Genomic DNA, 14,499 nt, shown 5'->3' with positions numbered 1-14,499 from the left:
CCATGCACATGCAAAATCAATCCACGTTTCATAGGCTCTTAATTTGATGCTATCAACCCTCTTGGAGAGTTATGTGTCCTTGCAATTCAATACCTTTGATAACTCCTTGCTAGGCTTCGAATATTGTCACATGGTTATTAATTAGATCATCCTTTGGATGCATATCTTTGAATCTTAATTTGGTTTTTAATGGAGTCAAATAACGTGGTGTGATTCGTGTAGTGATCAACTTCACCTAGTGAAAAAAGCTTTGTTAATATGTTGTTATATTGTTGTTAAATAGAATTCTTATTCAACTTATTTGCAGTCTCATAGACCTTCAAATAAACCATTTTGTCTTGTTGCAATGAACATTGATTTTGTCTTTGCAAGGAGCTACGATATATTGTGGCCCTATATCTATTTAGCGTATCAGAGAACTAGCTATTGCCTTATTAAATAATTATAGTTTGAATACCTGTTTCCATGAAAATCATAAATAAACTATGTAACATAAACGCTGAGCTGGCTCGGACATATATAGACAACACAACCGAGGTCAAACATAGGCTATGCATATTTGACTAGAAAAAGTGATGAGTTTCTCCCTCCGATCTTCGAAGGATATTTGTGATCATGCACATCATTACGTGTACAATTTAACGTCAAAAAACCAATTAATATAATAAATTTATAGTTAGTTTCATTTTTCTTTTTTGACTCAGTTCCAATTTTTTAAAAATAGTCTACTTAATAATTCCTTCACTTTGAATGACTTTCGTATATAAAGTTGGTAAAAACCGGTTACTTAAACTATGAAATAAGTTCACATTATCATTAGTAACCAAATTAAAGAAAAAAATTCTAATCATTAAATATATTAAAAAAAATGTTTTTTTAATACATTACTAAGTTTTCTTTTTAAATTCCAGACTATATGGCATTTTCTTTTGACACATACTAATAGCTAAAATTTATACAATATTATTATTATTATTTTATTTTATATATATATAACTAGCAAGTATGTAATATCGTTTATATAAAAAAATTACCCACTTGTATTTTCTTATTTATTACATCTATTGTCTATTTTATTTCACATTTTTTTTCTCTTTTTATATAAATTGTTCAAAATAATATATAAAAACATTACTTTATATATGCGAATAAAGGCGACCAAATTAAGACTTTTTATGACTGCTTGCTTTCATTTTAATTTCGAACCATATAATCGCATTCAAACTTGAGATTGAGCAACACCCTTTTTTTTAATAATAAATTATTCCTACGTTAAAACAAGCTTAATTACATTTATATTAATTGATTAATCTGATATTGAGCTTTCCCAAGTTTTTAACATACCGAGGAATAATATAATGATTAAAAGAACAGGAGTCGGAACCCTAGCTTTGACTTGGTCTGAACTCTGAACACTGTATAAAACCATGTTCTGCTAGTTAAGTTTTCCCTCTTTCAGTTGTTAAGAGAAAACAAAAACTCATGAAAAGAAGAAACACTCAGATGAAGATCACAGTTCTCTCAACCCTTTTACTGGGATGTCTCTTGCTCATGACTGTCCAAGGGGATTCTTCAGCAAGAGTACTTGTTCCAGCGCTAGCAGGTAAAATATTAGTAATATTTTTATTAATTACTTCCTAAAAATTAATTAAAGATCAAGCTAAAAATTGTATGATCTGATTGGCACTGATGTAACTGCAGGTAAGGAAGGGAACAAGAACAAACTTGGGGTGTTTGCTCAAGAGGTATGTCAATTGCTAACTATTCCTATGTTGTTTTCATGTTATTATCTAATTAATTTAATCATATGTAAAGATCATGTATCATGGTATGATAGGAACCATTTGTGAGAAATGGAGCTGGTTACATGAGGAAGCTAGGGCTTGGGGGAAAGAAATTTAGCAGACATGAAGTGACTTCAAAGATTTCAGGTGCAACCTATTCTGATGGAATATGTGACTTTGATGAAAGGGAGGGAGATCATAAAATAGTAAAATGTAAAGGGGAGAAAAGTACTATTAAACCAAGAAAGCTCAAAATGGATGGTTTTGTAGCTTTCACTGATGATTATCATGGACCCAGGCACCACCTTCCAAAACATAACTGAGTGAATCCCTTGTGAGTCTGCTAGTTAATTAGCATTCACCACTAGTCTTGGAGTGGAAAAGTTGTTTCTAGATTTCATGTACATATCTTTTAATTTGTGTGGATTCATGCGCAGCAATTTCAACCCCAAAGTCCTTTTTCTTTTTTGTTGAGGAAAATTGTAAAAATTTATGCTAAAATCTTATATATCAAAGAATTAAATCAATCTTATTCTCTTCAATAATTGATCTTTAAGCGTGTCACTATCAAAGAAATTGTACTTATGGATCCTCATATATGTTTATTTCCATATATATTGCAGGCAAGGATAATGATGGTTTAAAGAAGTCTTCTGGAGGAAGCTCACTAGACAAAAAGAATGATGATCAGGTTTTCTACTCACTGATAACTATACATTGCATAAATTTTTCCTCTCTGCTTTTTTTAATAGAGCATATACATGCGTAGCAAAATTTAGAGTGATGCATTATATATATATATATATGTGGCTGTTATAAAGAGAGCATAATATATAATCTTTCCAATATGCAATATATTAACCTAAAGCTATATAGCTTCATATACTAGCTAGATATATATTTTACACAGATTGCATGTTTACATGGTTATATTCATGCAGAAGCTTATGACAATGGTACCAAAGGAATATTTGAAATCCACCAAGTTTGTAACTCGAAGGAGTACTCCAACCAGCACAAACCCCAAGTGTTCACAAGATTGCAATGTCGTGCCAGTTAAATCCAGCCTAGGGGGTTCCTCAAGTCATGAACAACAAATTTCTGAAGAACCTCAAAGTAAAGATGAAACACAAAGATTTGCTGACGCTGCAAAAGAGATTGCAAACCTGATATATAAGGATTATAGGGGAAAACCAAGCCACAGACCACCCATCAATAATCATGAGCCTAGAAATTGAGATTATCAAGATCAGTAATATATATGTCTAGACTCACAGTTTTGCACCAAGTTGTTGTGCTAGCAACTACTTGGTAATGGCCTAGATATATAGATATTAATATAGGTTTGCTTTATATTATAGTTTTTTATGTGTCAGAAAGGCATCCATAGGACTTAACAAATAGTTGTTTCGTTTCATTTCATACTTAAAATAGATATGTGTAGAACGCATGCAGTTTGAGAGTGTTGTTGTAATTAAGTGTATCTTCGTAACATCTTTAATTAATAAAATAGATCGCAATGCTAGTTACCCATATAGAGGTTTCACGTCATGGATGGGTCTATGGTTTGGTTATTTAACTTTAACTAATGCAGTGATTGCCGCATGAGATGATGAGACACGTATTCTCTTTTGTGAAAATTTAATATAGCTTATGAGGACAGATCAGACTTACTCATGTGAGTATATATGGTTCTTATCCTCTTATAAGTCTTAATTATTAGAGTATGAAGTAATGCTAGCTATAGCATTGTGAGAATAGAAAAAGAAGGCACACAAAAGAGACAAATATAGTAGTGCGCAGTGCTGATCAGGATGGTCATGACTCACGAGTAGAGTACAATTGATGTTAATTGTGATGATTATACTTACATATATCTCAGACGCCAAATCAAGGAATTATATTTTTCTAAGCGAATTATATATGATGGAACTAATTTAAATTTCTCACTGGTTGGTAAAGGAATCCAATTATCTAGTAATTTTGTTGAATTTTTATTTTTATTAGTTTTGTCACATGTATCACATAACTTATTGATTTAGAAACTAATCGCATTCTTATTGATTTGATGAGTTTTTACACACCGAATAAAAATCAAATATATATAGGTTTCGGTTAAATAAATCATTGTTGGACTTTCTTTGATACTATATCTATGTCATTTTTTTGGTAAGCAAGATATGGACATTTCTCTTAAATAGAAATTTAAAACCTTGGTTCGCTTTATTACATGAGACTAGTTCCTCTTACTAAATCCAAAATCTACCATTTTTTTCTTTGGCAATTTTTTTGCACAAATTCTATTTAGAGGGCATCAATGTTTCTTTTGATTAGGATCATTTAAATGATATTATATGTGATTTTTATCAAATTTATTATTTTATTATTATATTTTAGAGAATATTTTGACCTTTCAGTTCCATTCTCTCTCAGATTTGGATTTTATTCTTCATTTATTTTCATTCTTCATTTTCTTTCTCTTACCCTCTTTCTCCATACCAACATCCATTTTTTCTAATAAATTACATTTTGACAATAATTGCAATTTTTTTTTTAATATTGACTTTTAAAGAACGCACAAAATTAAGTTAAGGAAAGTGTGTGAGGTGTGTATACATTTCTTTTATTTCATTTACTTTTTTTAAAAAGTTAATAAAATAAAATAATATAATTAATATATACTTTATGATAAGTTATGTAAAACTTAGTAATGAAAGAAATGGAGAGGGTTTTAACCTGTGTGTGACGAGGGGGGAGAGTGAAGGACTGTAATAGTTGATGAAGTTCGAAGAATGTAAATTTGTAAACTGCAATTCATAGAGTTTCGAAAAATGAAAAGATAAACTCTCCCTCATAATCATCATTAACTGCAACACAAAACATCTACTCATCACACCAATACAATTAGTCACTTACTCACTTTAATTTTCATGAATACCAACATTTCAAACGGGGCAAATTAAACGACAAAGAGAGAGAAACTAAAATCATTTCACCATTCTCTTACGGAAGTACATTTTTGTCTTCTTGGAAGAATTATCTTCTTTGCTGCTTACAAGACAAATCGTCTTAATAAAAGTATTAGAGTTTTGAAGTTGAAGCCATGTAAAACACGGATGTAGGTGTGGAGAAAGAGAGTAAGGGAAAGAAAATAAAGAATAAAAATAAATGAAAAATGAAATCCAAATTTTAGTTGAAATTCTCTGCTGAAAATCGTCAGTTAGAAACAACAGAGAAAGAAATATTTTTGTGAGAAAAAATAAAATTGAAAGTTTAAAGACATGTAAATAATGTAATATTATTATACAAAATGTAATAAATTAATAAGAGACTAATATGCAAAAACTAAAACTTATTTATAAAATAATAAATCCGATAAAAATTACGCATAACATTATTTAAATATTCATAATAAGAGAGGACATTGATTCTCTTTAAATAGAACTTACAAAAAAAATTGTCATTTTCTTTTCTAGGAGATATAATAATCTCCTTCCTTCACCATGTTCACATCTTTAAGAGGTTGTTCCTTGACGACATGTCTCTATTTTTAACATTTAAATTTTTACAATTACAAATCACTAATCAAATTAATAATTTTTTTATCTACTAAATTATTTTTTTAAAACTAAAATTTCAGGTACATGTAATTTTAATTTTAACTACCAGACATTGTTGTATTAATCAAAGTCTTTTCCGTATACAATTAAATTTTTTTTTATTGACATGCTTGCATTTAAAAATATTCATATAATAAATACAAAAAATATTTATGGTTTGTATTTAATCTATATTTATTTACTTTACAATTTCGGTATATCTTAATAATGAAAAAAATTGTCAAAATTTCCCGTATTGATTAACATTTTTTTTAATCATCAGTCAATATATACAAGTATAATTATTCACGTAAATAATATACAATTATAGTAAAATTTATAAAAGAAAATAATATGTCCTATCAATTTTTTTAACACTTTTTTAATCGTAAACACAAATATAAAACTATTCATATTATTAGTAATCAAAAATAAACTTTTAGGATCGATAAATAACTATTGGAAAAATCGATGGCAAAATGATAAAAATTAAACCACTCTGCCGCCGAATCACTCCTTAAAGGGTGGCTCCACATAATTTAAAACTTTTTGTTGTTATTATTATTAGTGTTAGAAATATTATTTAGTAATTAGTATTATTAAATGGCTTTTACGTACGGACTAGAAATAGTTTTGGTGCACGTAGATTGTTTATAGTATAATTATTAATTCCTTTAAATATATTTTTCACGAGTTATACACTATTGTTGAAACCTTTAATTAAACCATTATTTGTAGAAATCTTTCATTGAATTGAATTGGACGAGACACAAAGATTAAATACAAACGACATTTTGTTTACGTGAAACGGGTCCCAAACCAAATACATCCAATAGCCACGTAATATCACCGGCTTCGTGAATTATTTAACCTAGTATAGAGGAAATGAAATGAAACAAAATTTAATCTCCCTAATTCCTAACATGACGTTTTTAAGAGGCTACGGATGTTTTATGGGAGATAATTTTATTTAATTTAGATATAAATTTTTTCTAAATATTTAATATAGTTGAATATATATAAAATTTGAATGCAAAATTATTGAATAAACACTCAATTTAATTTCTAAAAGATGATAAAGGTGATCGATAGATACTTAAAAAAAATTTAATATTTAAATATCTAAATTTTAATTCCATTATATAAGTTAATTTTTTCATTATATTCAATTACTATAACTAAGTTAGTCTCATGTTAACTATTAATTATTATGTTGACACATTTTTTTTTTCAATTGACATGCAAAAATTAATGATTAAATATATTTAAACACATGAAAGTAAGGCTTAATTTTTAATTTAATTTTAAAATAACTAAAGTAATTAGGCATGGCAACAAGGTGGGGTGGGGCGGAGGCGGGTTTTATGTTCCCTGTCCCTGCCCCACAAATTTAAACTGCCCCCGCTCCCGTCCTCGTTCCCGATACCCATTAGAGGTAAAATCTGGGTATTAATTCCCATCCCTGACGGGTTTCGGGTTTCCCTGACCCATCCTCGCTTCTGAACCCTTTTTTTCTTCTATTTAGAATAAATATGAAAAAAAATAAAAATAAAAAAAGTAAGATAATACAAATTTTTACATATAAAGGTTTCTAATTTTGGTTTATATATATATATATAAATAAATTTTTAATTATATTATTAAGTGGGACGGGGACAGGTACTGGGACAGGGTGGATATTAACATCCTCGTCCCCGGCCCTAATTTTATCAATCAGGGAAAACTTGAACCCGAACCCGATCAACACAAATTTTCTTCGTCCAAATCGGGATAGGTTCAAACAGGTACCCATGAGGTCGGGTTAGATTGTCATGCCTAAAAGTAACATTTGAATAACTTATTTATCTCAACTAACTCCCATTCTCAAATCCCATTTTACCCATTTATGTAAGATGCGAAACTCATTTATATGAGATAAGGATTTGAGATATCGTTGAAGAAGAATTCACCTAACATCGTCAGAGTAGTAAAGGGTAAGTGAAAAAAATTTCTTGGATTTCTACTTACTTATGAAACCCTCAATAGAGTCTTGTTTCCACAATAGCAAAGATGACCATTGTCATTAAACTTTTCCCTATTTTTATCAAAGGAGTTTTGCGATTTATTAGACATAGCGACACCCATATTCGATACACATCCTTACTTTAGATATTTTAGAACGACTATTCATATTGTTAAATCATAAATTTAATAATTTAGGATTTACAATCCAAACATGTAACATAATAAAAAAAATTAGAGATGGTTGAGACAAAAGAAATCAATTACAGGAAATCCTACTCAACAATAATCTTCCATTTTAACTAGAGCACCGCTGACCATAATATTTAAATATGACAAGATATTCATTGTTGATTAAAAAACATCAAACACATTGAATTACGATTCATATTAGGTGATTAGGAAAGAAAATACTTAACTATTAATTGTTCAAAAATCTACTAGATTTTGGTAATTGAGTATAATGGAAAAACTAACTTAAATGACAAAATTAAAATTTATGGACCTAATTACCATAAAAAAAAATCTTTTAAAGACCAATTGATCACCTCTACCATCTTTCAAGGATTAAATTGAATGTTTACCTTAAAACTATTAATAAAACTAAAACACTTCTTATGTAATAAGTTGATTCATGTATTTAGTGATCATTCTATCGTAATTTAAAATAAATAAGTATTATTATATATAATCATAATGTATGAAAGTAAATTTATAATATATTTAACTTTCATTTTCTACAAGTTGTCAAATTTTTTTAAACTTTTGGCTATTAATATCAAATAACAACATTAAAAAATATACACAATTGATGTTTTAAAAATTATGCCTTGTGACTTTCTTATAATTGGTACTTCTTTGATACAGACTTGGGCCAATTATTGGAATGCCTCTCTTTTAAGGGTAACAAAGATGGGTTACAATCAATAATATTTAACACTTTGTGAGGAAGAAGACAGAAATCAAAGTGAGGATAGAAAATAAGAAAGTGAGAGCTAAAGTTTAAAGGATGTTTGAAGATTAGATTGGATCGAATCGATTTTGAGGAAGAAAATAATTCAATTCAATTTTGTTCATTGATGATTTAATTGAACTAGTTTAAAAATCATATTCAATCTAATCCATATATATATATATATATATATATATATATATATATATATATATATATATATATATATATATATATATATATATATATATATATATATTATAGTTTGGACCGAATAGAATTTTAATTTTTTAAACATAACTATAATATTTTTAAAGACCAAAAGTTATAATAATTTAATGAATAAAAATAATTATTAATATTATTAATTAATTAATTATTAATAATATAAGTCATAATAGATAATTTATCAATATTCGATAACATGATATAATCATTAACTTAAAAAATTAAGTAAATCAGTCAATTTTAAGTATTTAATAGTCAAACATTATTTACCACAATATAAAAAAATCAAACAAAATAATAAAAAAAATACAATAGTCAGGTATATAGAGAAAAAAAAAGTGTCTAGATTAGTTTGGACTAGATTGATATTCTTATTGGAATAAAAAAGCATTCAATATAATTAAAAAAAATTAATTTTTCAATTTTTGATTTTGATTTTTTATTTCAATTAATGCAATTTACATTGAACTGAATCAATTATGAATATTATTAATCATTAACATACAAAAGGCATCCTCATAAATTATTTTTAGAAATAATAAATAATAAATATTATATAATAGTAAGTGATTATTAAAAATATAGATGATTATGAAGTGAAATTTATAGAAAAAACAAAAATTTGTAATTTTATAAAATAGATTGTTATAAGAATAAAATTATCTAAAATTATGAAAATAAAAGAAAATAATTTATTCTATTAATAGTATCGATGTTCACTGAGATATTTTCCTGACATTAATTCCTAAAAATAAAGAAATTATGGTAATAGATACACAATTGGGATTAAAATATTGTAGAGATTTGATTATATATGAACAACAATTAGTCAATTATTGCTATTTTTATATGTAAATGGTATATATATGTAATAGTGCAAAGTACTGTAATTCAATTAAGTTTGTTAATTTTCTAATGTTTACCTTTTAGGTTATATAAATCAGTATGATCTTTATTATTTTAAGAGGAAAACAGTGTAATTATAGTATAAAATAATTTTGTATAATTATATAATCACAAATGATTATTTATGATAATTTGTTAACTTTCATTAAAAATGATACTAATAATTATTTATAATTAGTTGACTGTATAACTTATAACAATGACTATGAAACCTTTAGTTTAAACTTTAAAGTATAACATTTTTTTTTAATAAAAAACGTATTTTTTTTTTTGTTAAAAATTAAACTTTTTTTTAAAACTTAAATTAAGACGCAGTCGCTACCAAATTAATCCGCGTTTTTCTTCCATTTGGTTTCGTTTCAAAGCATGAAGAAGCCTCCAACTCAGACCTCTTCTTCCACTTTTTTTTTTTTTTGTTTTTTCAGTTTTAATTTCTCTTCAAACCTTCTTTCTCTCTTTTTCATCTTGCTACCTTCTTCATACTTTGGACCTTAATCAACACAACTACCACAATTGAGTTCAGTTTTCTGAACAAGGTTCTTTCTCTCCTGATTTTGTTGAAAAGATCAGTTTTTTGTTGTTGTTGTTGAATTTGGGTTGGTGGGTTATGAGTTTTATGGATGATGGGTTTGTTTTGTAAAATTTGTTGAATTTTAGTAAAGTGGCTTATTATTGGGACACCATCTTTGAGTAGGCAAATTGTTTTGACGTGTTGATTGTTGCTGAATAATCAAGGCATTAGATGTTTCAATATTGTATTTTTGGTTAGATTCATCTTTCAAATTGATTGTTGTTGTTGATGAAGTGTGGAATCGGTATCAGTTCTAGCTGGATAAAGTGCTGAATTAACTTAAAGTTGTGTTAATTTTGTGGCAGTGAACTTCTAGTGATAGTATTATGCAAGATCAAGATGATTGAGTTGTTTGAATATCAAGAGAGAGCAAGGAATGGTTAATCAAGCTGATTTAGTTATCATTTGTGTCTCTGTTGGGGTGGCCCTTGGAGTTTTGATTGCTTGCCTCATATATTTTGGCATAAGGTGGTATAAGAAGCGAAGTCATCTTGGTCGATCTGCGAATGAACCTAGTTTAACGACTCTCCCTATACGAACAAATGGATTAGGAACGAGCATTGACTTCAGTGCTTCTCTCACCAGTTCCATAGCCACTTCAAGGTCACCAAATCCTCAAAAAAGTTTGCATTCAACTTGGTGGAATCATCAGAACAAAGATGGGTTTGCTTCAACATCAGGCATTCTAAAGTACTCATACAAGTAAGTACATTTTTTTTCTGGAACATGAGATGTGCTTTCTTTCTTTCATCTAAAATATTTTGTTTTTGGATAACTACTAAGTAGGATGTAAACCTTATAGGTGCTGCATTAAGAAAGTGTTGAGTACTTGATTTGTGGAATTGGGATGTTTATGATGAACTTTTATAATGAAGTTTCATTGTATGTAAGGGCAACCACATTGCATGTTAGTTTGGAAGGAAAAAAGAGAAAATAGGGCCAGAAATTGCTTAGATGAAAAATGCATCCAAGGGACATTAACATTTATCTAACATTTTACATGTTCTATAGAGAAATTCAAAAGGCCACACATGATTTCACAAATACATTGGGACAAGGATCATTTGGCACAGTTTATAAAGCCACAATGCCTACAGGAGAGGTGGTAGCTGTCAAGGTGCTTGCTCCCAATTCCAAACAAGGGGAGAAAGAATTTCAAACAGAGGTATATGCTAATAACTTTTTACGAGAAGATCTTTGCAAATAACTACTTTAATACAAGGTTTGTGGGATGCAGAACTTTTTGTTTTCTTTGAGTCTTCACTACTGATTTATGTAATATTGGAAAAGGATTCAATAGTTAGACTTTTATTTTTCCTCCTCTTTTCTTTTGTTTTGATTTGATTGAGAGACTACAGTTTAATTTTTAATAGACTCATACATGGCTTGATATTTGTTGATTTGACCTAAATTATAATGATTAAAATTCGAAGGAACCATGCAGAGAATGCTTTGATTATCTTATATATGAAATAGTCTGTTGTTCACTTGTTCATAGTTTAACCCAACTTTAGTCATTTCACGGAAGGTATACTATGCTGTGCGTGTGCCAGTTGATTTTAACTCTGTTTTGGAACACACATTCCTAAATGACCTGAAAAATTGTGAGTTTTTAATATGGTCATCATCATTGGCACGTAAAATCCTACTGGCAATAAGTTCCTTTATCTGCCAGATGCAATAATTAATTTGAAATGGTGAGGAGCCCACTTATTTCCACTGGGTTTCACTTTATTGATGTTGGTTCTTATTTGAGAAACTCCAAGTTACTCCATGAATTTAACATTAATCACCACTCACCAGTTTAGCCACTCAATGATTTTTAGTGACATGTTGATCCAGGTGCTTCTGCTAGGAAGACTGCATCATCGAAATCTTGTAAATTTGTTAGGATACTGCATAGATAAAGGACAGCATATGCTGGTTTACCAGTTCATGAGTAATGGAAGTTTAGAAAACCTTCTATATGGTAAGTGGAAGATCTTTCATGTTCCTCTTAAGATTTTTTTTTATGGCTGTCAATTTTTTTTTTTTTTTTTTTGTGATAGTTGTATATGAAGACTAGCATGATAATATCACCAAGGAAGATATTACTTTCTTTTACATGTTTTAGTAGTCCACAACTATTAGTAAATATAACGTATTTTTCACCTTTCCCAGTATGAGACATGACACAGGAATTTTTCTGTTTTATATAACCGTTTAATCTTACAATAAAGTTGTCTTTAATCACTATTGAGAATAGTTGGTGTTGCGCATGCATGTAGATGAAGAAAAGAAATTGAGTTGGGGTGAAAGGCTGCAAATTGCTGTTGATATTTCACACGGAATAGAATATCTTCATGAAGGGGTATGTTTAATGTTATATTTTGTCTTATACTATCTGAAAATGTCTTTGGTTAATATGAATATGCATGGAACAGGCCGTCCCACCCGTCGTGCACCGTGATTTGAAATCAGCTAATATATTGCTAGATCAGTCAATGAGAGCTAAGGTAAGCTTGTTCCTACTATTGCTTTTTGATAGTCAGTATTTTTTATTCATTTTCTTAAGTTTTGATATATCACCTCAGGTGGTATGGTCTCAGGGAAATATGCATAAATTAAAATAAGCTTTTTGGAGAAGTTAAGCCAGTATCTCAAAACTCTCTCAAGTTGAAGCTTACCAAGCTTTAAGCTTGTTACAATTATTATTTTTTAATTGAAATAATGGAAAGAGATTAAATTTCCTTAATTACCTAAATCGGCAATATTTCTCATGATATCTCAACAACTTAGAACTAAACTGAACAATTTCTATGTTGGAATTCACCCAACAGCAGCTGAATACTATAGAAGCAAAGTTTTCTAACCTCTAGTATTCTAACATAATGACAAGTATAAATTATCTCCCTTTTCCTGTTTGGTATTTGATTATCTCCAAAATCACTGATTTATGCAGGTTTCTGATTTTGGGCTCTCAAAGGAAGAGATCTTTGATGGCCGTAATTCTAGCCTTAAAGGTACATATGGCTACATGGATCCAGCATACATTTCCTCGAGCAACTTCACAATGAAGAGTGACATTTATAGTTTTGGTATAATAATTTTTGAGCTTATCACTGCAATCCACCCACATCAAAATTTGATGGAATATATCAATCTTGTAAGTTATTTTTTCTTTGGAAAGGAACTACTTCATTTTGAATTCTCAGTGGTAGTGTTATTTATATAAATAATAAATCTTTAGGCTGATATTTCTTCTTCATACCTTTATTTTATTTTCTGCAAGGCTGCAATGGATTATGATGGTGTAGATGGGATTCTTGACAAGCAACTTGTGGGAAAATGCGATCTTGAAGAAGTGAGACAGCTTGCTAAAATTGCACACAAATGTTTGCACAAATCACCCAAGAAACGCCCCTCCATTGGTGAGGTTTCACAGGGTATATTGAGGATTAATCAAAGGCGCCTCATGAAAGAGGACACCATGTCATTTGCAAGTGACAACATCTCTCGAACTGTGAGTCAAATAGAGGATCAACAGGTTGAATTGAGTAAAATAACCACCATGAACCACGGAGAAATGGGGTGAAAGCATATTCATATACTTGGGGTGAAAAATCTTTTTGTAGTCTTTGGAACAAGAAAGTTTATAGAAGAAAAAAAATCATTGAATCAACCACTAACTGCAAAATATGGAAATGCATGTCCATGTTCTTGCAAATGTGAGGCAAAGTGGACAGATAACAAAAGCGGATCCTATACTACTGTGAAACATGATTTGATTTGTAAATAATCAATTCTGTCTTGCGAGTTTTGGTAGGAAATTAACAGAAATAAATTCAATTTTTTACCATCAATCATTTATACGGATAAATGTAAGAGCTTTCTGAGGAACAAATAAAGATAATATGGATGATTGACAGGAATAAGTTTCCCTTTTACTCGGACGAATAATTGAAGACTTTTTGTTTGCTCACACTAATTTTCAGTTTGTCACATTATGAATTACTTTTCTCTTTAACTTAATAGTGTTAAGTATTGGAACTAAAAGTGCACACAAAATATGTGAAAGGAATAGAAGGGTGAATTGTTTGATTCCAAATACCTTGCCGTTCTGCAAAATAAATCCAAAAGTTTATAATAGTAAAACAGTTTGAGATGTCATTTGGTACCAGCCTTAGCAAATAGGGAATTCTCTCCTTGCTGCTGTCACAAGATTTGATTCTAGCAGAGGGGTTTCACAAGATTTGATTCTGAATATATAAAATATAAATATATAAGTCAAGTTTGGCACATTGCGACTTACGTTTGGAATAGTATATTTGAGAATATTTATACATTCAAATTTTTTATACAATATTTTTTACTTTTTATCTCTCGTTACATCAATTATTTGTTATATTTTTCTGTCATCGTTATAAATTGTTATATAAATATAATTTCTCTTCGGGAGAAAGTTTAGAAAGAAAATAC

The 14,499-nt window shown here is 29.1% G+C and overlaps 2 protein-coding genes across 2 annotated transcripts; both read left to right on the top strand.

The window, feature by feature from the left end:
- Positions 1-1,409: 1,409 nt before the first annotated feature.
- Positions 1,410-3,317, top strand: LOC109800010 (uncharacterized). Its single transcript, XM_020360718.3, has 5 exons — positions 1,410-1,603; positions 1,702-1,745; positions 1,838-1,931; positions 2,408-2,475; positions 2,726-3,317. The coding sequence occupies exons 1-5, from the start codon at positions 1,483-1,485 to the stop codon at positions 3,020-3,022; spliced, it is 624 nt and encodes a 207-aa protein (XP_020216307.1). The 5' UTR covers positions 1,410-1,482; the 3' UTR covers positions 3,023-3,317.
- Positions 3,318-9,800: 6,483 nt separating this feature from the next.
- LOC109803673 (calcium/calmodulin-regulated receptor-like kinase 2) lies at positions 9,801-13,967 on the top strand. Its single transcript, XM_020365356.3, has 8 exons — positions 9,801-10,006; positions 10,347-10,743; positions 11,053-11,206; positions 11,884-12,010; positions 12,309-12,391; positions 12,465-12,536; positions 12,983-13,186; positions 13,313-13,967. The coding sequence occupies exons 2-8, from the start codon at positions 10,418-10,420 to the stop codon at positions 13,613-13,615; spliced, it is 1,269 nt and encodes a 422-aa protein (XP_020220945.2). The 5' UTR covers positions 9,801-10,006; positions 10,347-10,417; the 3' UTR covers positions 13,616-13,967.
- The last annotated feature ends 532 nt before the right edge of the window (positions 13,968-14,499 follow it).

The sequence above is a fragment of the Cajanus cajan genome, chromosome 4 (genome assembly GCF_000230855.2).
Source record: "Cajanus cajan strain Asha chromosome 4, NIPB_CcT2T_4, whole genome shotgun sequence".
Lineage (NCBI taxonomy): Eukaryota > Viridiplantae > Streptophyta > Magnoliopsida > Fabales > Fabaceae > Cajanus > Cajanus cajan.
This window is presented reverse-complemented; position numbering and strand designations above follow the sequence as displayed.